Here is a 22,120-nt window from a genome sequence, read left to right on the forward strand (position 1 = left end):
GGCGCCGGGAGGACGCCGCACACACGGCCGCGCTCCCAGCCCCTCGGCTGGGCGCCGGCCCCGGGGGCCAAGAGGTTACGTAAGGAGCCGGGCGGCGGGAGCGGGGCGGGGCGGATACCGCCCGAGCACAGCAGCCCAGCCCCCGGCGACCAAGACCCCGCCCGCCCGCCCGCGCCTGGTGTCGGCGGCGGCGGCGGCGGCGGCGGCGGCGGCGGCGGCGGCGGCGGCGGCGGCGGCGGCAGGCGCGCAGCCCCGCGGAATGGAGCGGCGCCGGGGCTGAGCCGGGCGCGCACGGGCTGCCGCATGTGCCGCGCGGGGAGCGGCTGCAGAGCGGGCGGAGAGCGAACACGAGAGGCCCCGTCGGAGCGGCAGCCGGAGCAGCGCCGGAGATGGGGTGAGTGAGACCGCGCCGCGCGCGCCCCGCGCGCAACCCCAGAGGGGCTGCGGGGCCGCGGCTCGCGTCTCCCGGGCTCGGAGCCCCGAGAACGAGCGCGCCCCTACACCCCGCGCCGGGACCCTGGAGCCAGCGAGCAGTCGGCTCCTGAGAGCCTGAGGCCGCCTGACTCCGCGCCCTCCGGCCCGGCGCGCGGACACCGGCCAGGGGCACCCCGGCCTGGGCGCGGACTTTCAGCTCCGCGTCCGTGGCCTTTCCCCTCCCAGGCAGCCCGGGCACGGGCGTGGGGGCACCGGGCGGGGACAGGCACCCTGGCCGGCCTCCGTGCTTCGGCCATTCCGTGGTCCCCTCGCTCCGGGCGCGATCAACTCCAGGGCCTGTGTTTTGGAGTCTAAGAAGCAGTTAGTCTTTCTGCACGATTGGGTTTATTACAAACAAAATGAAAATCGAAGTTTTCCTGGAAAGGGAACACACCAAATAATAATAATCCCCAGTGTAGTAATAGTGGACTTTGAGTCTGCTTTGAGATGACTGAGGATGTGTAGATAAGGCTTCAGTCTTTGAAACAACTGAGTTGATGCTCAGGAGAGAAGTTGAAGTACTCTGTCGAAGTGACTAATGCTTCTGAGTATATAAAGTAATTTAAAAAGCAGAATTGATTTCTCCTTGGCGTCTCTCTGAGCAGTAGGCGCTGTGAGTCAGGCAGCCGCTGTGCTAATCACAAAATTAACTCCTTACATCTGCTTACCCGATGTGAGCCCATATTGATGATGTGCTGTGCACACTCAGGGAACGGGTGCTATTCCCATTGTACAGATAAGGAAACTGAGGCCTGAAGTGGTGGGGTGATTTCTCCCAGGTTGGGCAGGCAGCTGATGAGTGTTTGTAGAAGGACGCTGAGCGCATCGGCAGAGGGGAAGCCACAGCCTGACTGTGGGCTTGGGAGTGGGGGGTGGGTAAGTGAGCCAGAGTTCCTGAGTCTCTGTGTCCCCTGCTGCTAAGTTTAGCGGCCTTCAAACAGCTTCTCAAGACCCAAAGACTGCTGCTGGGTGGGTCTAGAGAGCTTGCTTTCCTGTATGGGATTGGTGAGGAGTGGAAAGGGGAAGGATTGTCCTGGTGGCCTGACCCAGCTCTCATGGGTCAGTGGCTTTGTTGCACCTTACTCCTTACTTTACTCCAGGTAAGTTTCTGGAGTAATTCTACCGAGTGAATTTTATCTGTGTGGTCTGTAAAGTGTTTGGAGGAAACAGAGGGAGGTCAAGAGGAATTTTGAGAAGGGAAGTGTGAGAACTCCAGACCAACATGGGCAGGTCAGGGGGGACAGAGAGGGGCCAGGAGATTTGCTTAAGACATTGGTGCGGATCCAGATTTCACACATGCAGAAGGTGTGAGTGATTCTACCAGAGGCAGCCTGGCTGGGAAGCAGTTTTTCTGTAACATTGCCAGTGACCTCTTGGTCAGCGATGAAAGGGCTGCTCTTTGTGCAGTGGGAAGCTTTGAGGCTCTCAGATTTCATACTTTAAAAAAAAAAAAGTATGGGAAGAAGGAGTTCGCAGATGTAGGTCTCAAGATGGAAGATAAAAGGGATCTGGGTAATTTTAACACTCTCTCTCCCCCCTCCCCCCAGCCAACACAAAACCAACCCAACACACTTGCATGGTCAAAAACAAATATTTAAGTTCTGTGGTTGAGAACAAATACTTCTGTGGAAATGAAAACGTTTACTCATAAAAGCTTAAAGAAAATGTCAGAAAATAATTTTTGTTTGTAGAGAAGCAGGGAGGAGTAGCTTGGAGATTTTGTTTAAACATTGAATATGCCTTTCATGTAATTTTAACATCATCTGATAAATATCTATTACTCACTTCTTGTAGGTAACGGTTGGTTTGTAACTCCTACCTACTTCTGCCATTTTAATATATCCACCTCTTCTATAATTTATTTGAACGTACAAACCATGGCTGTAAGTTGAGATGGAGCTAAGGGCTGGGTAAGCAGTACAGACAGAGGAGGGTGGAGGGAGCCATTTTAACCGAAAATAGAACCAATGTCATCCTTTCCGAGAGTTGAGTAGGATGGAGGGGGATGAACCAAGAAAGGGCAGCCAGTAGAAAGTCTTGCTGTGATCCTACAGCTTTGTCATGGCTCTACTGTCTAGACATGACCAAGATTTAAGGGAAAAAAACAAAAAAACCCTGAGTTTATCTCTTCCCCACTTAAGATGCTTTTCCTCATTCAGATGTTCACTGCTATTTCCCGCTTCTCTTCTGAGAAGTATTTTGCATTAAGTGTGTGGTTTCCCCAGTAAGTTTGTGTTCTCACTTCCCAAGGAAGCTGCTTCATACCTTCTCCCCTTCTCAGACCTCTCTCTCCTCCCCATGCACACCTTGCGTCCCTTTTCATTGACAAAATAGAGCCACAGTCCAAGGAAAAGCCTCATCTTCCTGCCACGCCTACAGTCCCGTGTGCAGCTGCTCCTGTGTTTTCCTTCCCACCTGTTGTCCTACCAGAGGCTCACCCCTCCTGGTGGACCATTCATCCCATCCCCTTTCACCTTGTCAGGGAACATTTCTTGTTCTCTCACCTTCCTCTCTCTCCAGGGTCTTTCCCATCAGTGCACAAACATGTTTTAGTTCAGTGCTGTCCAGTAGAACTTTCCACACTGATGGAAACATTCTGTATCTGCATGGTCCAGTACCGCTGCCACCAGCCACATGTGGCTCTGGGGCACTTGAAATGTGGCTAGTGCGACCGAGGACCTGAATTTTTAATTCAAGTTTAAATAGCCACAAGCGGCTAGTGGCCGCCATATCGGACAGCACAGCTTTAGCATCTCTCGTTTTACATCCCTATCCTTCTGTTCCACCTCTTTGCTCCCCTTCACCTGAAAACATCTCAAAAGAGATGTCCAAACCCACTGCCTCCATTCATTTCCTTCACCTACCATTTGTTAGCCCTTCACAGTCTACAGTCTGGCTTCTGTCCCCACCTCTTCACCAGAACTGTTCGGTCATTGATGACCTTGTCATTGTCTTCCTGCCCTTCTCAGCAGCCTTCCTCCGCCATGGCCACTCCCTCCTCCCTCCCACCACGCTCTCCTGGGTTTCCCCTTCCCTTCCTGACAGCTCCTCTTCAGTCTCGCTGCTGGTTGCTCCTCTGTCTGACCTCAGTGTGATGGGGTGGGTTGTTTAGGAACTTGTCCTGCTTCCTTCTTGCTGTCAACACTCTCTTCCTAGGTAATGTTATCCTATCCCACCCCCACCCCCCATGGCTTTTTAAAATTTTTTAAGTTTTTAAATTTTTATTTATTTATTTTGCGGTACGCGGGCCTCTCACTGTTGTGGCCTCTCCCGTTGCGGAGCACAGGCTCCGGACGCGCAGGCTCAGCGGCCATGGCCCACGGGCCCAGCCGCTCCGCGGCACGTGAGATCCTTCCGGACTGGGGCGCGAACCCGTGTCCCCTGCATTGGCAGGTGGATTCTTAACCACTGTGCCACCAGAGAAGTCCCCCCATGGCTTTAAATACTCTCTCTATGCTGGTGACTCCCATGTTTGTATTTCTAACACAGCCCTTTCTCAGGGCTTCCTGCTCTTGTCCACGCATGGAGCTCTTGATATTCCTTCCGGATCTCTCCTTGCCTCTTTCTTCCCCATCCCAGTCCATGGCCCCACCGTCCACCCATTTGCAAGAGTCGTCCTTGATTCTTCTCTCCCTTACCCCTGACATCCAGGCTGTCAGTGGGCCCCAGGGGTTCTACTTCTGGGATATTATCTGGGGTGCATTCTCCTCTCCCTAGAATCATAGCTCCTACTCTAGTCCTGGCCACTGTAGCCTCCTTCCTGGACTAACTTCCTAACAGTCCCCCCAGCTTCCACTCTGGGGTGTCTCCAGTCCATTCTCCACATGGGAGCCCGAGTGATCGGCTTTTCAATCAGGTCACATCACTCTTTTCCTTAAGCACCCTCCAGCCGACAGGCAGCTGGCTTGTGCCCCGCCATCCCAGTCACTCTGGGCATCCCTCACTGCCTTCTGCTAACACTGGCCTCCTTTCTTTTCTTGCCCTGCCTGGGAGGTCTTTGAACTTGCTCTTCCCTCTTCCTGGAATGTTCTTGCCCTGACTCTGCAAATACCTTCCTCCTTCTCATCCTTGGCATTTTGACATCAGGATCTCCTGCTCAGGGAACTTTCCTGACCACCCCTGTTAAATGCTGACAGTAGCCACACTTTGTTCCCACAACTGCTCACCACAGCACACCTGCTGTCGTTTGAGTTCTACCTCCTTGTCTATCATCTGCCTTCCCCAGTAGCATCCCTAGAGGACAGGGTCTTCTGTTTTTCACCAGTGAATCCCAACAGCTAGCACAGTGTCTAGCACCTAATAGGTCCCCAATAAATTTTTTGGTTGAGTTAATGCTTGAATGTCGTGGGCAGCCTTGCTTGGATTATGGCCTGGAAGCTGTGGATTACCTTTTATATAGCACACTAAATTGAGAGTTGCAAGGGCCAAGAGAGAAAGAAATCACATTTGGATGCAGTTTTCTTTTAATGCTAGAGCAAGCCATTTAGCTTTTATTGTGACTTGGGTTCATTTTCAGGCTGTCGGCTCTCACCCGATCACTGGGGTTGTAAATTACCTTTTTACCCGCCTGCAGAAGGCTAACAGAAAAGCCAGCTTGTCTGCTGTCGTGGCTTGTGGATGATTCTGTCAGTGTTTACAAACAAGATCTACTGTATTTCTGTTTGGCTTCAGTTTACACTCATTTGTTTTGTTCAGCCAAGATTACGTTGCGATGTAACCATCTTGGTTATCTAACACCGTGGGCCTTCTTTTGGTAATCTATACCGATTAGCTTTCTTCTGATGACCATTCCTTCTCCTTTCATTTTCCACTCCCTCTGAATCACACCTAATTACATAGTTCCTACAAATTACAGACTTTTCTTTGGGCTTTGTGTTGACTAAAATAGATAACAGCCTCTCAGATATATTGAGGAAACTTGTCTTCTCTTGGTCCTATTGTGGGGTTTTTTGTTTTGTTTTGTTTTTTAATTTATTTTGGGCTGCGCGGCGCGGCTTTGGGATCTTAGTTCCCCGACCAGGCCCACGGCAGTGGAATGCAGAGTCCTAACCCCTGGACCACCAGGGAAGTCCCCTGTTGTGGGTTTTTTAAGCTTTTTGAGGTTCACTCAGTCTCTTCGTCTGTAAGGCAGTTGGAGAGTCTACTGGGGATCCGGGATGAGCAAACCTACTAGTTAGTTCCTGCCCTTGTGGAGTTTTGAGGAAGAGGAGATAAGCCACATATACAAGTACCAGCTTTATGTGTGAGTTTCAACAAACTATTGTAATCCATAGGGTGTCAGAGGAACTATCTGGGGAACTTAGGAAAGATGCCCCAGTACACTATGGGGAGATGCTTAGGGAGACCATTAGCATGTAGGATCACCCTCATTATTTAGAAGCCCTTAGCGTCACCCTGAGTGTCAGAGATGGAAAAATACACAGTACTTGGCATGGGGTAGACACTAAGTAAATATGTACTGAACGAATGAGTGAATAGGAATAAATGAATCCTCACTTTGGGTTGACTTTCACTTTGGGAAGATGCCATCATTCTTGTTGGAAACAGTCCTGAAACACCTGGCCTTGAAGGTTTTAGAATGGAATTGAGGGCACGTTTGCTGCCTGTGCACAGTCCCCTGAAGGAGGACCCAGAGCAGAGCAGGTGGTTTGTTTTTGTCCGCTGGACTCAATGATTTGTGTAAATTACTAGGTTTCTTTTCTGTAATGGCTTCTGGGGAACTTAAGAGACAGATGTGCGGTCCCCCTTAGCAAATTTATCAGACCTCATCCTTTACCTTTATTCCTCATTCAGTTGTATGGCCCTGCCCTTGTTTTACCTTCACCCTTTTTCATCTACCGCTTTTTTTTTTTAACAAAATGTAAATAGCTTTGCTTTTTTCTAATTATAAAAATGTTACATGTTCCTACTAAAAAATAACAGCATAAAGGAGGAAGTGAAAATTACTTGTCATCCCACATTGCAGGGATAACCTCCATCAGCAATCGTATGTCTGTCTTTGCAGACTTTTCCATGTATTGGAATATATATGTCTCCGTGTCTAGATCTATGTCTACATAAAACAAGTATATTTTTATCCAAATGGAATCATATCATACATCTGTTTTGTAACATAAGTTTTTCAACTTAAAATACCTTGAATGGACATCTTTCCACTCCAATCACTATAAATATACATCACCATTTAAATCCAAAACTACTTCTGATTTGTCATTTTGCTGAATTTTATACATCCTTGCAAACCTGCTTAAGTCCTTTCTAGAACAAGGCAGGGTATAATTTAAAAAATAAAAACGACATTTTGATAATCTTTTAAAGCAGTTGTTTGCTTTAAATGAATTGCTGAAGGAAAGAAATGGTAGAGGAAACCAGGATCACAATTAACGTTGGGTAATTTGCAGTGACTGTGTAATTTTGAGTGAGTCACTGCTCCTTAGTGAATCTTGGTAAGAACACCAAGGATTCGTCGTTGTTGCTAAGGGTGTTGGTGGACCAGGACCCAGCTGCTCAAACTGTTTCTGCTTGTTTGGAAATATCAGGGCAGAGTAATTCTGCTTTAAGACCTGGAGGAGAAGGCGCTCTACAAGCAGAAAGCACCCGTGCCCACCCCTGAGCACCCCTTCTGCTGCAAAGCCCTTTGTCTGGTGGGCATCAGGCCCCTCCTGCAGAGAGGCTTCCCTTGGCGAGGGGATTGGCAGGGACACACATACAGGAGGGACGGGTACAGTCCCTGCTTCAGTTGTCAGGCAATTAAAGAAAAACACCTGGGTAAATCCTGTGACATGTTACTCAGCCAGCATTGGCGTCTAAAACCTTTGGAGAAAGACTTCCTTTTGGCATATGGAGTGGGGCTGGGAGCTCCTTTTCCCTTTGAAAAGAAAAACTTCCTTCACCTGGGTCAGATGAAAGTGAACAGCAGCCCCCAAACAGATTTGGAGAAATCCAAATTTTGGAGAAAAAGCATTTTTCAGAGTATTCGAACTCTCAGGTGTAACAGGTCCTGACCTTGTGGGTCTTGAGGGTTAGACTTTGGTTTTTTTCTAGCATGAAGATAAATTAAGCAAAAAGCAGCCTCAAGAGGAATTGAGGCAAAGAGCTTCTTTCTAAATTCGCATGGGTTTGGAGACGCTGGTCCCCAAGCCCCGTGTGTTCTGTGTCTGCACTTCCAGGTATTGCTCACGCAGGCTGCCCCCAAGTCGTATTTATAGGCTTGGAGGCACGCGCTGGCAGCAGGAGCCGGTGTCCTATAGCGGGTGTGCGTTGTGTGGGAACAGTGTCAGGTTGGAAACCTCTGCTGAATGTACGATGAAGCCTCCAGAAGTTCTGCCGCCGGGTGCTGTTAGTCATATGGTATCATTCTGGTAGAATTTATTTAAATTATATTTCAAATTAGCTTGTTAGAATAAAAATACACGTGTGGGGAACACATTTAGACATTTGTCAACGACTAGAGATTTTTTTTTCTTTTTAAACAGTTTTATTCACAAGCCTGGTTGATTGTCTTCTTCTTCTTCTTCTGAGGAATTGGGGACCGTGGCGCCCCCTCACCCCATGCAGAAAAGCTTAGGATAAGGCATCGCCACCAGCCAGAGCAGTTAGCTTGAGAGCTGTGCAGTAAGAGACCCTTTGGTACCCAGGTGCCTCCCAGCCAAGTTGAGGCTGAGGCCCAGCTACCAGGGGGGCTCTGACGGTCCCTTTTTTGTTGCCTTGTCCTGGGGAGATCTTGGTCCAGATCACCAGTGAGGGGCAGAACTGCCCAGCCAGCCCTTTGTCCTCCTTCCTCCCTTTGTGCTCTGGGGGAAATCTTGTCTGTGGGTTTTGGGGTAGGGGTTGTCCACAGGGATCCAATTAATGAGGAATATTGTAGACCCTGCTGCCCAGGCATTGGATCCCTTTTGGGATTTTTAATTGGGAAAGCTTTTAATTGGGGTTGTTGAGATAAATGGAGAACAGGAGAGTTGTTTGTCCTGGGGGGGCGTGGGGTGATGGAGAAAAGGTCCTCCTGGGGAAGAGGAATGGAGCCTGTTTTGGGAGGCTCCAAAGGGCAGGAAAAGGAGGTCTCAGTGGAGGCGGCATCAAGGCTGATTTCAGGTCATGGGCCTGAGGATGAGCTCTGTAACCCCTCCGAGCAGACCGAAGATGAAACTGGCTGTCTCGGGCTTCCCTGGTGGCGCAGTGGTTGAGAGTCCGCCTGCCGATGCAGGGGACACAGGTTCGTGCCCCGGTCCGGGAGGATCCCACATGCTGCAGAGAGGCTGGGCCCGTGAGCCACGGCCGCTGAGCCTGCGCGTCCGGAGCCTGCGCTCCGCAACGGGAGAGGCCACAACAGTGAGAGGCCCGCGTACCACAAAAAAACAAGAAAACAAAAAAACTGGCTGTCTCAGCAAGATGAGTCCATTGTCATGGAAGGCCACCTGTCAGGGGGACTCAGGGGGGCTCAGTACAGACCCCAGCCCCCCTGGTTGGCTGTGTGAGCTTGGACAAGTCATTTTATCTCTCTAAGCTTCACTGTCTTCAGCTGTTAAAGGACTGAGACGATTAATGAGAAAAATGTGTGTAAAGCACTTAGCACAACGTCTCACATAAATATTTCATCAGTGGTGGCCAAATTCACCGTGATCATCATGATCATTTCTGTTTTGGGTAGGAGGTTGGCAGGTGTACTCCTCAAGGTACTCCTGAGGTACCTTATGGAGTACATGGTTGGGAATGGTCCATTCTTCATCTTTAATCCTCTTGGGCGCTCCCCTGAGTCCTCAGCTGCTGGCCAGTCGTGAGTACTGCCAAGGTTGGTTCCCTGTCACTGGGTGACCCGGAGAATATGCGGTTTGCCTTCTGAAGCTCTCGTTCATATCACTAAAGCCTCTCCAGTCGTGCGGGTGGAGGAATGTTACCAGTCAGTGGACACGGAAGGTTAGGAAGCTGACCCACCCATCCCAGCAAGAAAGCCAGTCTACCAACCAGTTGCTCTCATGGGGAGGTGCAAGTGTGGACAAAAAACCCGAGGAGCTCTCCCCGTTGTGGGCATCAGACTAGGGATTTGTGTTGCTGGTTAGGGAACCCTTCATTGTATATTCATTCTCTTATTCTTTCAAGGAATCGTGGCCGTCTACCTTGTGTCAGGCACTGTTGTAGGTGCTGGGAACAAACACAATGATGACCATTCATGGTCCCATGATGCTTGCAGTCTAGTGGGGAGGTGGACATCAACCAAACATTACCTAGTGGACTAACATGGGATGGATATTGGACCAGGGGCCATGTGGACTAGACAGTAGTTGGTTTCAGAGGCTCATATCTCTGATTCCCACCCACTTATATGGATCTGAACTCCTTTCTCATCACCCTTCATCTGTTCCTCAGCTCCTGTAGCTTTCTTTTTTATAATTAAAAAAATTTTTTTTAATTAATTAATTTTATTTTTGGCTGCATTGGGTCTTTGTAGCTGTGTGCGGGCTTTCTATAGTTGCAGCGAGTGGGGGCTACTCTTCGTTGCAGTGCATGAGCTTCTCATTGCAGTGGCTTCTCTTGTTGCCGAGCACGGGCTCTAGGCACGCGGACTTCAGTAGTTGTGGCTTGCGGGCTCTAGAGCACAGGCTCAGTAGTTGTGGCACACAGGCTTAGTTGCCCTGCGGCAAGTGGGATCTTCCCGACCAGAGCTCAACCCTGTGTCCCCTGCATTTGCAGGCGGATTCTTAACCACTGTGCCACCAGAGAAGCCAATCCTGTAGCTTTCTTGACTCTTTGACCAATGGCCGTCCCCTAGCTCTTGAGCACCCTCTCTGGGCCAGGCTCCAGGAGGACAGAGGTTGTTAGAACAGGGTCCCTGCCCTCCTGAGGCAGATGGATGGTGGGCAGCTAATTAGGGCAGTGAGATTAGCCCTTGTATTGAAATATGAACAAGGATGAAATGCTTAACTCTGCAAGAAGTTAGAGAAGGCTTCTTGAAGGAGATGACCTTGGAACTGAGTCTTGAAGGACGAGTAGGAGTTTCCCAGGCAGACAGAAAGGCAGGACAAGGCGAAGCATTTAGATGGAGAGAGCTTCCCATAGGAGGCAGTGGAGTATGGAGGTCAAGAACAGAAACCTTGTACTCAGGCCTGGCTTGGCCATTCGCTGGCTGTATGACTTGGAGCAAGATACTGACCTTCTTTGACCTTCAGTTTCCTCATCTGTGAAATGGGAATGATAATAGTACCAACGTCATAGTGTGGTTGTGAGGATTAAATGAAATACACATTGTGATGTGTGTTAGCTGTTAGTAGTGGGCAGGGAGGTGAGAAAGAATGTGAAGTACATGGTGAGTGTGGAGAAGGGGTCAGGAAGGTATAGACATGAAGGAAAGGCCTTTGTGCCAAGTGGTTGGGACTTCATCCTGTGGGTGGCAGGGAGCCAGCCATGGGTGAGGCTGGAGGTGGGGGGAGCAGTTAGTCTTGGAACCAGAGAATGAGGCCTGACCCCCAGGGCAGTGGCAGGCAGTGGGCTCAGAGAGGAAGAGGTGACTTGGGGTAGGAGGCAGAAACATGCTGTATCCCATGGAATTGGACTTCAGTCTATACATAATGAGGGAACACTTTCAGTTCTGAAGAGAAGAATGTTACTTGCGTTAGGAAAATTATTCCAGAGATGGTAATGAAGGGTTGCATAGAAAGTTAAGAGATTAGAGGAAAGAGACCTCATAGGAACTAGCCACAGTCAGGCAAGAAATGTTGAGAGCAGAAAGAAGATATGGCACAGACTTATGTAACGTAAACCTTGCCCTGTTCTGTTCCAGATCTGAGACGGCTTCTAGGAATGAACATAATACAATAAAATAGAAAAATATATGTAAGACACCTTGCTGGAGGTGAGAGGTAGAAAGCTTGAACGTCTTTCCTATAGAGTCGCTAAGTTAGGACACAAATTAAACTATTATTTAATGAGAACTTAGTGGGTTGGAGTTACCATGCAGAGTGTGTCTATATAATATCTCATTTAATTCTCACAACAACCCTCACTTTCATAGTTGGAGACACTGGACTTGAGAAATCAGTAATCTGTTCAAGCTCCTAGCCAGGAAGTGGCAGAGTTGGAAACCAAGTTCAAGCCTGTTTGAGAAGCAGAATCCATGTTCTTGAGATGCACTTTCTGGAGGCCAGAGACGCCCTGAGAGTCAGGTGGGAGGTGGACACACAGCTCTTGATTGTTGGAATGAGAGAAAGGGAGAGGCAGAGCTGCCAGCAGTTCGGATATTTCTAGACGGTATGGCTGAGTGGATGGTGGTGCCATTAACCAAGGTTGGGAACACAAGAGGAGGTGCAGTTTTGGGGAGGGAATTGATGAGGGTTTAGTCTGGGGTGATTATGGTAAATTTCCACTTGTGGTGTGTCATATGGAGTGGCCTCTGTCAGTAGAAATTCAGCCCTAGCACTTAGCAATGCACTTAGCAATTAGGATAGAATCAGAGGTACAGCAATTAGGATAGAATCAGAGGTACAGATTTGAGAGCCATCACCTCTGAGATGGATTTGATCAGCCAAGGAGAGAGTGGGTCAAGAAGGTGAAGATGGAACTCTGGGAAAGGATAACAGTTGAAGAGAAGGAAAAGAAGCCAGTGGGTGAGTCTTAGAGGTGAAGACATTGGAGGAAGGCTGGAGGAGAGAGGTGTCGCGGAAGCCAGGGAAGAGGAGGCTGAAAAGGGAGGTGTACTCAACAGGAGTGAAAACCTCAGAAAGCTGGGTGGGGACCCAAGGTGCATGCTGCTAAATACACTGTGAGGGTGGGAGTGTTAGGGCACTGATGGATTTTAAGAGCAGCTTCCGCCAAGTGTGAAGGCAGAAATCCATCTGCAGTGATTTAAGGAGTGAGCATGTGGTAGGGGAATAGAGAAGTCTGGCTGAAGGTGAAGGTGAGTTTGAGGATGAGTCAGGGTAGAAGGAAGGCTGATTTTTATTTCATAATTGAGCATGTTGCAAGTCTGAGGGGGAAGGGAAAGGAGGAGGTTGAAGGCATTAGAGAAAGATGAGAGGCAGTGAGGTTGGAGGCAGGCGGGAACTAGAACAAGAGCTTTCGGCTGGGAGAGTCATCCTTAGAGACCAGGCAAGGTACAGGTATGGAGGCATTTTGAGGCTGTGGTGGAAAGGGGAATGAGGGAGCTGGGTCGACTGGCTTTTTTTTTTTTTTTTTAATTTAATTTCTTTTGGGCTGTGCTGGGTCTTCGTTGCTGCGCGTGGGCTTTCTCTAGTTGCGGCGAATAGGGGCTACTCTTCATTGCAGTGCACGGGCTTCTCATTGCGGTGGCTTCTCTTGTTGCGGAGCACGGGCTCTAGGCACGCGGGCTTCAGTAGTGGTGGCATGTGGGCTCAGTAGTTGCTGCACACAGGCCCTAGAGCGTGCGGGCTTCAGTAGTTGCGGCACATGGGCTCAGTAGCTGTGGCGCACGGGCTTAGTTGCTCCGCGGCATGTGGGATCTTCCCGGACCAGGGCTCAAACCCATGTCCCCTGCCTTGGCAGGCGGACTCTTAACCACTGTGCCACCAGGGAAGTCCCAACTGGCTTTTCCTTCTCAGTGTGAGCTAAGGAATTGATCTGAGAACCAGGCGGTAGTTTGGGAACAGAGGAAATGGTTTGGTACAGCTGGTTGTCGGGGGTGGGGCAGGGAGTTAGCTGGGGCAAATACAGATTTGTGAGCAACCTGAGGGACTAGTTGGAAATTCAAGAATGTGAGTTTGCAAAGGTGCCAGTTGCCACAGCTAGACTACTTGCCAACATCCAAGCGACCTGGGGGCAGGAGCAGAGACAAGCAGTCCCAGACCCAGATGATGGGCAGTCAGAGACGGCCACCCTGGTTGGATTCCAGGTGCTTTGCTCTCCGCAGCTGTCGGGGATGCTGCGTAGGAGGAGGGGAGAGCCTGCTTCATCCCCATCAGTCCCCCTTTTGCTTTCGCTTCTCTGGGTAGCCAGTCACTGTTCTGTTGTTAATAATTCTTCCAGAACTTTTCTAAAAAATGCATTAAAGTTCTTGCCAGCATGACCTCTTTGAGTAATGAGATCTGAAAGTTTATTAACCTCTGTGAGAAGTGGATTTCCTTGCTCCAGGGGAGCAGATAATCTCTTGGAGGGAATGAACATTAATGTGGTGACCCGCAGGGTCAGCTCGACACCTGAGGGCAGAGGCAGGGTGGGGAGGGCTTATCTGTGCCCTCTCCCCCACCATCTGATGTAGGGTGTGTCCCATGGAAGATGGACTGAGTGCTTCTGCACAGCACTGTCTCCTTGACCTCACTCTGAGTCTTGCAGTGGCCCAAAGCTGAGATGGTAAGAAAAACCAGACCGTAACAAAACCTCATTTCTTTTGATGAGTCTGATTCTCTAAGTATGAGAAGGGGAAGGGAGGGCATGGGAGCACTGAGTCTTACGCAGACAAGAATATCTAGACTGTGGGTCAATTCACAGGGCGACCAGCTAAGTAGCAATGATTCATGACTTCATCTTCTTTAGTTTGGCGTTTCCAGCCTGCTCTAACCTAGCCTGGCCTACCCGTCTTCTGTGTACCTGAATACTTGGGCCATGCCCCTCTATATTGTTTATCACATAAAACATTTGATTATAAGACAATGGGTTTGTTTGTTTGTTTGTGGCATGTTTTGTTTTGTGGCATGCGGGATCTTAGTTCCCTGACCAGGGAATCGCACCTGCGCCCCCTGCATTGGAAGCACAGAGTCTTAACTACTGGACCACCAGGGAAGTCCCTATAATACAATGTTATATCAACATAATATCATAATCTGCTTCCCCCCAGTCCTTGCGAACCAGACCAGCACAGTCCAATAGAAATATGAAGGCCACATATGTAATGTTACATGTTCTATTGTCCATTTAAAAAAAAGCAAAAGAAACAGGTGAAATAAATTTTAATGTATTTTAAACAAATACATCCAAAATATTATCATTTTAACATTTAATGATTTAAATCAGACATGGTTCCTCTTATTCCCATGGAATTTACATTCTAGTGAGGGAGACAGATTCCTCCTGTCTCTGCCCACTCCCAGCCCTCGCCTCCCCCCAACAACAACAACAAAACCTCTTAAAAGCATCCACAAATAAAGTAACTGCAAGTCATGCTCAGTGCCATGAGAGAGAAGCAAGGGCTGAGACTGACTTTAGAATGTATGTTTATGAGCTGCCTCTGAAGAGGTGACATTTAAGCTGCTACATCACGTGAAGAACAGGAGCAGACCATTCTAGGTGGAGGAGCAGGTGTAAAGACCCAGCGTGGGAAGGAGCTGCCCAGAATGTTTGAGAAATTGAAATCAGACCTGTGGGGCTGGCTGGCAGCAGTGAGGGGAGGGTGCCCAGTCTGAGGTTGGAGAGAAGTAGGAAGGAATGAAGGTGGACGGGACCTCATAGGCTGTGGCATGGACTATGGTGTTTTTTTGTTTGTTTGTTTGTTTTTGCGGTACGCGGGCTTCTCACTGTTGTGGCCTCTCCCGTTGCGGAGCACAGGCTCCCGACGCGCAGGCTCAGCGGCCATGGCTCACGGGCCCAGCCCCCCTGCAGCATGTGGGATCTTCCTGGATCGGGGCACGAACCCGCATCCCCTGCATCGGCAGGCGGACTCTCAACCACTGCGCCACCAGGGAAGTCCTGGACTATGGTTTTTATTTGAGATGCCGTGAGATTGGATAAGACTGAAGGTTTTTTTAAAAATTTATTTTTGGCCGCGCTGCGTGGTGTGTGGGATCTTAGTTCCCTGATCAGTGATCGAATCTGCACCCCCTGTATTGGAAGCATGGAATCACAACCACCTTACCGCCAGGGAAGTCCAAGACTGAAGGGTTTTAACAGACCTGCGACACGGCCCTTCCTAATTTTTAAGAAGACTTTTCTGGTGCTCTGTGGAGAATGGAATGAAGAGGATGAGCCCTGAGCAAGAAGAAGTGATCGGGTTCCTGGGTTCCAGTTCAAAGAGGATGCTGGCTGAGCCTCAGGTTGCAGAGGGGAGGGAGTGAAGTGGGCAGATTCCACAGATGGTTTGGAGAACTTTCAGAGGGATTGGATATGGGCTCAGGTTAAGGGAGAGGGAGGAAATAAAGAGGACCCATTTGGTTTGGGGGTTAAGCAAATAGTAGGTGTAGGGAGGCCTACAGGAGGAGCAGGTTAGGTGTGGAGTGGGTGAGTCAAGGTCAAGTAACTGCATCATGTTGAGCCAGAGGTTGTGAGTGGAGCTGGGCAGAAGGCAGTGGATTGTACGCAGCTTGGGCTCAGCGGAGGTCACACTGGAGGTAGATTGCGTGAGGTCACGATGGATCGGGAGGGTAGGCAGAGGGGGGGAGGGCTCAGGAACACCCACTGTCGAGGAGCCAGTAGAAGAGGAGGAGCCAGCAAGGAAGACAGAGGAGGAACGCCCCGGGGAGGGAGGAGGAACTGGGGCCGTGCCTCCAGGAGGAGGGCTTGGGCATCAGTGTCAAGCGCTGCTGAGAAGTGGCCTGGGACTGGGTGCCATGGTGGCCGCTGGTGGCCCTGACCTCAAACCAGTCAGCGACGAGGTGGGGCCGGACACCAGGTGGGCTGGAAGTTGAATGGGAGGCTGGAACAAGGGTTGCGTGGGGGATGCGTGGACCACTTTTTCAAGAAGTTGACTGTTTAGGGAGCAGAGGAATGAGACAACATGAGAGGCTGTGGGTAAAGGGGGAAGGTATTTAAGATAGGAGAACTCCAGCATGCAGGAATGCTGCCCAAGAGAAGCGAGGTGACAGAGGAGCCCAGGCCTTGAGAAGATGACAGGCATGGGGCTCAGGGCATCAGGGGAAGAATTGTCCCTTGGAGTGGGGAGAGGGAGGCACCCTCTCCTGGAAAGGAGGGAAGGAGGCCACAGTGGGAGCAGATAGAGGCAGGTCTGGGTGGGGTGGAAGATGCATGAGTTCCACTCCAAGCCTCCTGTTTTCTCCATGATGTTTGAGACAAGGTCATCAGCTCACAGAAAGGGTGGAGGGGCTTCCCTGGTGGCGCAGTGGTTAAGAATCCGCCTGCCAATGCAGGGGATGTGGGTTCGAGCCCTGGTCTGGGAAGATCCCACCTGCCGCGGAACAACTAAGCCCGTGCGCCACAGCTACTGAGCCTGCGCTCTAGAGCCCACGCCACAACCACTGAAGCCCGCGCGCCTAGAGCCCGTGCTCTGCAACAAGAGAAGCCACTGCAATGAGTAGCCCCTGCTCGCCACAACTAGAGAAAGCCCACACGGAGCAACGAAGACCCAACGCAGCCAAAAATAAATAAACAAATTAATTAATTAATTGAAAAAAAAGGGTGGAGGAATGGGTGTGGGAAGTTTGAGAAGAAGAAAAAGGTGTGAAATTGGGAGCAGGTGGTAAGCCTCCCAGAGAAACCCAGGCTTTGTGGGCCATTGCAGAGTGACAGTTTGAGGTCCGAGAACATGCCTTTAAAGTGAAACATGTCCACCCAATTTTGTGATGTTGCCCGGTTGCTTGGATGTGGGCATGGGAAGCGGATGGCAGGACGCATCAGGCTGAGGGGCAGGGTATTCCCATGGGGTTGGGAACAGTGATAGCCTGTGGGAAGGGTAGGGGCCATTCAGGGAAGGAAGGGAAGTCACTGAAGGGCATGGGGAAGAAGGCATTGGACTGGCGGAGGTCAAGGGGCTGAGTCCAGGGTGCTGGGGGCTATCCGTGTGGTGACAGGAGGTGGCTGGAAGAAGCAGCTGGGCTCGGAGCTGAAGCCCCTGATCAATGACCGGAAACACCTGGAGGCTGGTGAGGGTGGGGAGGGGAGGCAGGTGGCTGGAATGGCCTCGCCTTCAAGCGCTCAGAGAGAGCCACGTGCTGGGGGGGGGCCACAAGGACACCAGTCGCCCGTCTCCCCTTGTGTTCTGCTTTTGTGGGAGGCGAGAGGAGCAGACTGGCTGTGCGTGGTGTGCGGAGTGCTATCCTCAGGGACCAGCCTAGTGTCAGTTAAGGCATGAAGGTGAAGGGAATATTCTGGCTGGACAGCTGGTGCCCGCTGATTTCAAGGACTTCAGTGAGGCCACAGAGGATCTGAGAGTGTAGGGAGGAGCGAAGGACTGGCTCCGATTTGGAGATGAACAGAGCAGGGAGGACCGAGAGCCTGGATGATGCTGGGTGACTCAGAGGGTGTGGCCTCCTAGCTCTCCCCGAGGTAAAGGGGTGGGAAGTGGGGCAGATCTTCCCGAGCATGTGAAAGACTTGGGGATTTTGAGTTGATGGTGAGTTCCATGTGAGTCCGCCCAGGTGGTGTGGTTGTCTCGAAGGCTGGCTAAAACTTTGAAGACCTCAGTCGAAGTATGAAAATAGCTATAATAGAGGTGATGGGTCTGCTTCACTCTGCATCTAGAATGTTGTATTTGGTTCTGGGTGTCAGAGTTCATCCAATTTAGAAGGGAGAGCAGAGCAGGAGGGGTCTGGACACATGTTTCCTGAGGATGATTTGAGGAAGTTTTCTTAAAATGAAGTCCCTGTATGCAGTTCAGGGGTCTGTGAACACCCCTCCCCACAAACTGTATGAACATTGTGTATGTGCATGTGCTTTTCTAGGGAGGATGGCCATAGTTTTTTGTGTTTTTTTGCCATAGTTTTTTTTTTTTTTTTGGTACACGGGCCTCTCACTGTTGCGGCCTCTCCTGTTGCGGAGCACAGGCTCCGGACGCCCAGGCTCAGTGGCCGTGGCTCACCGGCCCAGCCGCTCCGCGGCATGTGGTATCTTCCCGGACCGGGGCATGAACCCGTGTCCCCTGCATCGGCAGGTGGACTGTCAACCACTGCGCCACCAGGGAAGCCCTGCCATAGCTTTTGAATCAGATATTCTAAGGGGTCCTTGACTCAAAAAGAGATTAGAACCACTTGTTTAAAGGATTTGGGCATGTTCAGCTTAGAGAGGGGAGAACATGGGCCAAGAGGTAGGGGGAGGAGAGAGCTGTTTCCATGTAGGTGAGCACTGCCATTTGGAGGAGGGGGATTTGCTCTTGTGGACACATCTGGGGGAACTCCGGCCAGTGGGAGGGAGGCACAGGCAGCCGGTTGGGTGTCTGAGGGAGCCTGAGGGCACCTGTTACAGGTTGGGTATATACACCGGGCAGGGACAGAAGGAGGTGGCCTGTGATGGCTGCAAAAGCTTTGTCCAGACCTTCCTGTTCTGAGGAGCACACAGCTCTGGGCATTGCCAGGTTTTCCTGTCCTCGGGAAGACCGTGTTGTGGGCTGAGCTTTGCTGGGAGAGATGAACCCCCTGCACATGCTCAGGTGTGCGGCTCTGGGGTGCAGAGGCCCCCTGGAAACGTGCCTGCCTTTTTGGAGACAGTGCATTAACTTTCCTTTTAGGGAGTGGGCCCTCCACCCATCCTGGGGCCTCAGGTGACCCCTCTGAGGTGTGGGGACGTGTTCCTTGGGCATTGCCATGGAGTGTGCCTAGTCCCTCCCCATGTCTTATCCGGGGCTGTGAGCCCACCTTTGTGGGCCCTCAGGTGCCCACCTAGATGGCCTGTGGCATCTCTTCCAGGATATGGAGTTGGGTGAGACGAGCACTGAGTTGGACCTGGGGTTGAGCAGTGCTTCCTGTCTTAGGGGGGCCCTGTACCTCCCTGCAACCAGCGTGTTCCCAAGCAATAGTTGGGCTCCTACCTGACTTTGGCACCAACAGAATCTGATCCGCTAAATTTGAAAGTGACTCCCATGGGACAAAACTGATGATTAATCGAGTTTGGCCTTTGTCAGGGCTTCCTCCCTGTTTTTTCTTCTCTGTTTTTTTTTTTTTTTTTTTTTTTTTTTTTGCTGTACGCGGGCCTCTCACTGTTGTGGCCTCTCCCGTTGCAGAGCACAGGCTCCGGACGCGCAGGCTCAGCGGCCATGGCTCACGGGCCTAGCCGCTCTGCGGCATGTGGGATCTTCCCGGACTGGGGCACGAACCCACGTCCCCTGCATCAGCAGGCGGACTCTCAATCACTGCGCCACCAGGGAATCCCTGGTTTTTTTTTTTTTAAAGCAGGCATGTTTCACCAAGGATGGAATATTCTGGAAAATTGGAATTGGAATCCCACAACCTGATTGAAAGCCATATCCCTTACTTCAAGGGAGGGAGCTAAAAAAAACCCACTCCTTGGCTTCTCCCGTGAATTTTAAATATTCTGAAAGCTTTGCCCACAAAGGAAACAATGCCTCATTCCTTAAATAATTAAGTAGAGTACACCAAGCATGGCTGTGTGGCCCAGGCCTGGTCATACTGTACCTCTGGGAGCCTCTCAGGGGGAGAGCTTGGCTGGGTGCCCAAGGAGGTTCTCCTAATAGAGAAAGGGATGCAGCTTCAAACAGCTGCCTTGCAAGCACCCGGCGAAATTGGCACAGCCCTGGAAATGTCACGAAAGCGGATGAAGGTGTCATGTGATATAATGCAAGTTTTCCCCTGAGAGGCTGCATCCATCAGCTGTTTGTATCAGCCCCGTGAATTCTTAGTTGGTCTTATTTGTCCCTTCACTGCCACGTGACTGCACACGTGAGATGACCGTGTCCTCGGGCCACATCTGCATCCTCCCAACCACTGTAGTGTTGGCACTGGTTTCTATATGTACTTGGTGGAGATTTCTGGAGACTCTGCAGGGAAGAGAAGGCTACTTTATCTTCTGGCGGATGACCCTCCCCTCAGGAGCCATGGTGGCATCTCAGAACTGGCCGATTATTTCCCAGCTTTCTTCCTGTTCTGTAATTACACAGGTTCTTTATCTGTGAGGCCACAGAATGGTCTGCTGGACAGACGTAGGTCATGTCAGACGGTCATTGTGGTGTCTTACTTGGATTCTGTAGAAGATTGAGTTCTGCCAGGAGGAAGGGAAGTAATATTTGTTGATTATCTATAGGCATTATTTCATTTAAGCTTCATGTTTTATGGATAAGGAAACGAGTTCAGAGAGGTTAAGTTACTTGTTTAACGTCACACAGCCAGGACTCTGAGTGGGCTGGTGGTTATATACGTTGTATTACTCTGAGACTTTTAACAGTTCCATGACAAAAACAATCTTTGTTTCAAAAGTACCACTTGAGGTTTAAAAGAAAAGAGATGTGTTTAAGGAAGCTCTGTTAGCACACCTTCCAAAGGGCAGGGGTAATAAACAGGCATTTAGTCTGATGTGAACCCATGGCTGTTCATGCAGCTGAATTTTCTTTTTCTTTCCTTCCTTTTTTTTTTTTAATCCAAAATGTGTTTATTGGGGTGGTTTCCCATTCATCTTGATTCAGGGTGCTTTTAGTGCTGCCTCTGTCTGAAGGAGCATCCTCCTGTAAGCCTTGCTTTTCCTCCTGTAGGCTGGCAGAGGACAGTAGAGCAGCCAACGCACAAAACTGTTTGTGCATGGCTAAAGATGGTGGTGACTTTATAGCATCCTGGGCATTTCACATCCATGAAATAGGAGTTGGGGCTCTGCACCAGGCGCTTCTTCTTGTGTTTCCTCTTCTCCTCCTCTGGAGAGGGATGAAGGAGATCCTTTGCAAGAGGTGTATTCTCGTGGGGAAGTCATCACCACCGGAATGCAGCTGAGTTTTCTACAGATTTTGCCCTGAATCTACCGAACCCACTCCTTTTCTCATCCTTCTCTCTTCCAGTTTCTCCCTGGTCCTTTTTCTCAGATTTCAGTCGAGGTTCTCAGAATGACTTAATTCTTCAGTCTTCTTGAGTTGTATGTTGCAATCACATCTATTAAGACAATGTTCAGATCACGTAGTAGGCATCTGAGTCCCCAGTAAGTAAACCTGTTAGGCTGGGTCTATGTCGGATGAGTTATGTCGACATTAATCTTGACACAGAGCAGGGTGGTAAGCTCGCCAAAGCCCACATTGCTCTCACCTGCTTTCTGGCTGTGAATCAGGATCTCGCCCACACTTGCCAGGGGTTCAAGCTTTAGCTGATTGCCTGCATTGTTTGTCTGAAAGATGCATGAGAACTTTTTTCCCCCCAAGTGTCCTGGCAGCTTTGCTGTAGCTGGGCCTCTCCTGGCTGTAATAGAAGGAGCTGCCTGTCAGGAACCGGAGCTGGAAGGTGCTTGAGGGATGTGATTTTCAGGACTGGTTTCCCTGTCAGCACTTTATCTCCACCAATGGGAGTGCTTTTCAAGCCCCTTCATCCTAGGTGAGAGGTCAGACTAAGTCTGAAGTAGTGACATTTGGTTCTGTTTGTGCATCTTACAAAAATCGTTTGGTTTCTTTGTATGTTTTTTTCCTAGAGCAAATCCCTTACCCACGAATGGCTAAACTAACCTAGTGAGTCATGAGTGCAGCTTGAAGGGGAAGTCACAGACTGAAATTATGATCTGAAACCTAGATAGGATCTCGTTAAGTGTCTTTTGCTGGGAGGAAGTTCATGGTTGAGCGTCTTCTAGGTAATCTGTTTTTAGAATGAACTTTTTCAGGTAGCCTCTGAAACTCTTCTTGGTAACAGGTAAAACGAATTTCCCCCACATCCATGGGATCAAATATTTGCATGGCAGCAGCAGGAAGCACTGTTTATGCTCAGATCTCCGTGCCTATGGGCTTCTGATGCTTCATGCTTGGGTTTATCAGAATCAACAGCTTTATCTAGGTCACCTGTATCCAGGTGGCAGCCAGTGGGAACAGAGCTGCATCCAAGCAGTCTGGGTAGAAGTTACC

At 50.1% G+C, this 22,120-nt stretch overlaps 2 protein-coding genes across 4 annotated transcripts in view; one reads left to right on the plus strand and one right to left on the minus strand.

Annotated features, from left to right (window-relative positions):
• Positions 1-209: 209 nt before the first annotated feature.
• The window catches only part of HOMER2 (homer scaffold protein 2), a 93,047-nt gene continuing 71,136 nt past the window's right edge, over positions 210-22,120 (plus strand). Inside the window, exon 1 of one of the 3 annotated variants that reach the window (XM_004278306.3) lies at positions 210-394. In XM_004278306.3, the coding sequence (XP_004278354.1) occupies positions 390-394 (5 nt within the window). In that variant the 5' untranslated portion in view covers positions 210-389. The remainder of the gene's footprint in view (positions 395-22,120) is intronic. The other 2 variants (XM_033402939.2, XM_033402938.2) reach the window with 2 other exon arrangements.
• Positions 20,692-21,317, minus strand: LOC105748434 (40S ribosomal protein S27-like). The gene has a single exon (XM_049706822.1). The coding sequence runs from the start codon at positions 20,877-20,879 to the stop codon at positions 20,724-20,726; it is 156 nt and encodes a 51-aa protein (XP_049562779.1). The 5' UTR covers positions 20,880-21,317; the 3' UTR covers positions 20,692-20,723.

The sequence above is a fragment of the Orcinus orca genome, chromosome 2 (assembly GCF_937001465.1).
Source record: "Orcinus orca chromosome 2, mOrcOrc1.1, whole genome shotgun sequence".
Taxonomy (NCBI): Eukaryota; Metazoa; Chordata; class Mammalia; order Artiodactyla; family Delphinidae; genus Orcinus; species Orcinus orca.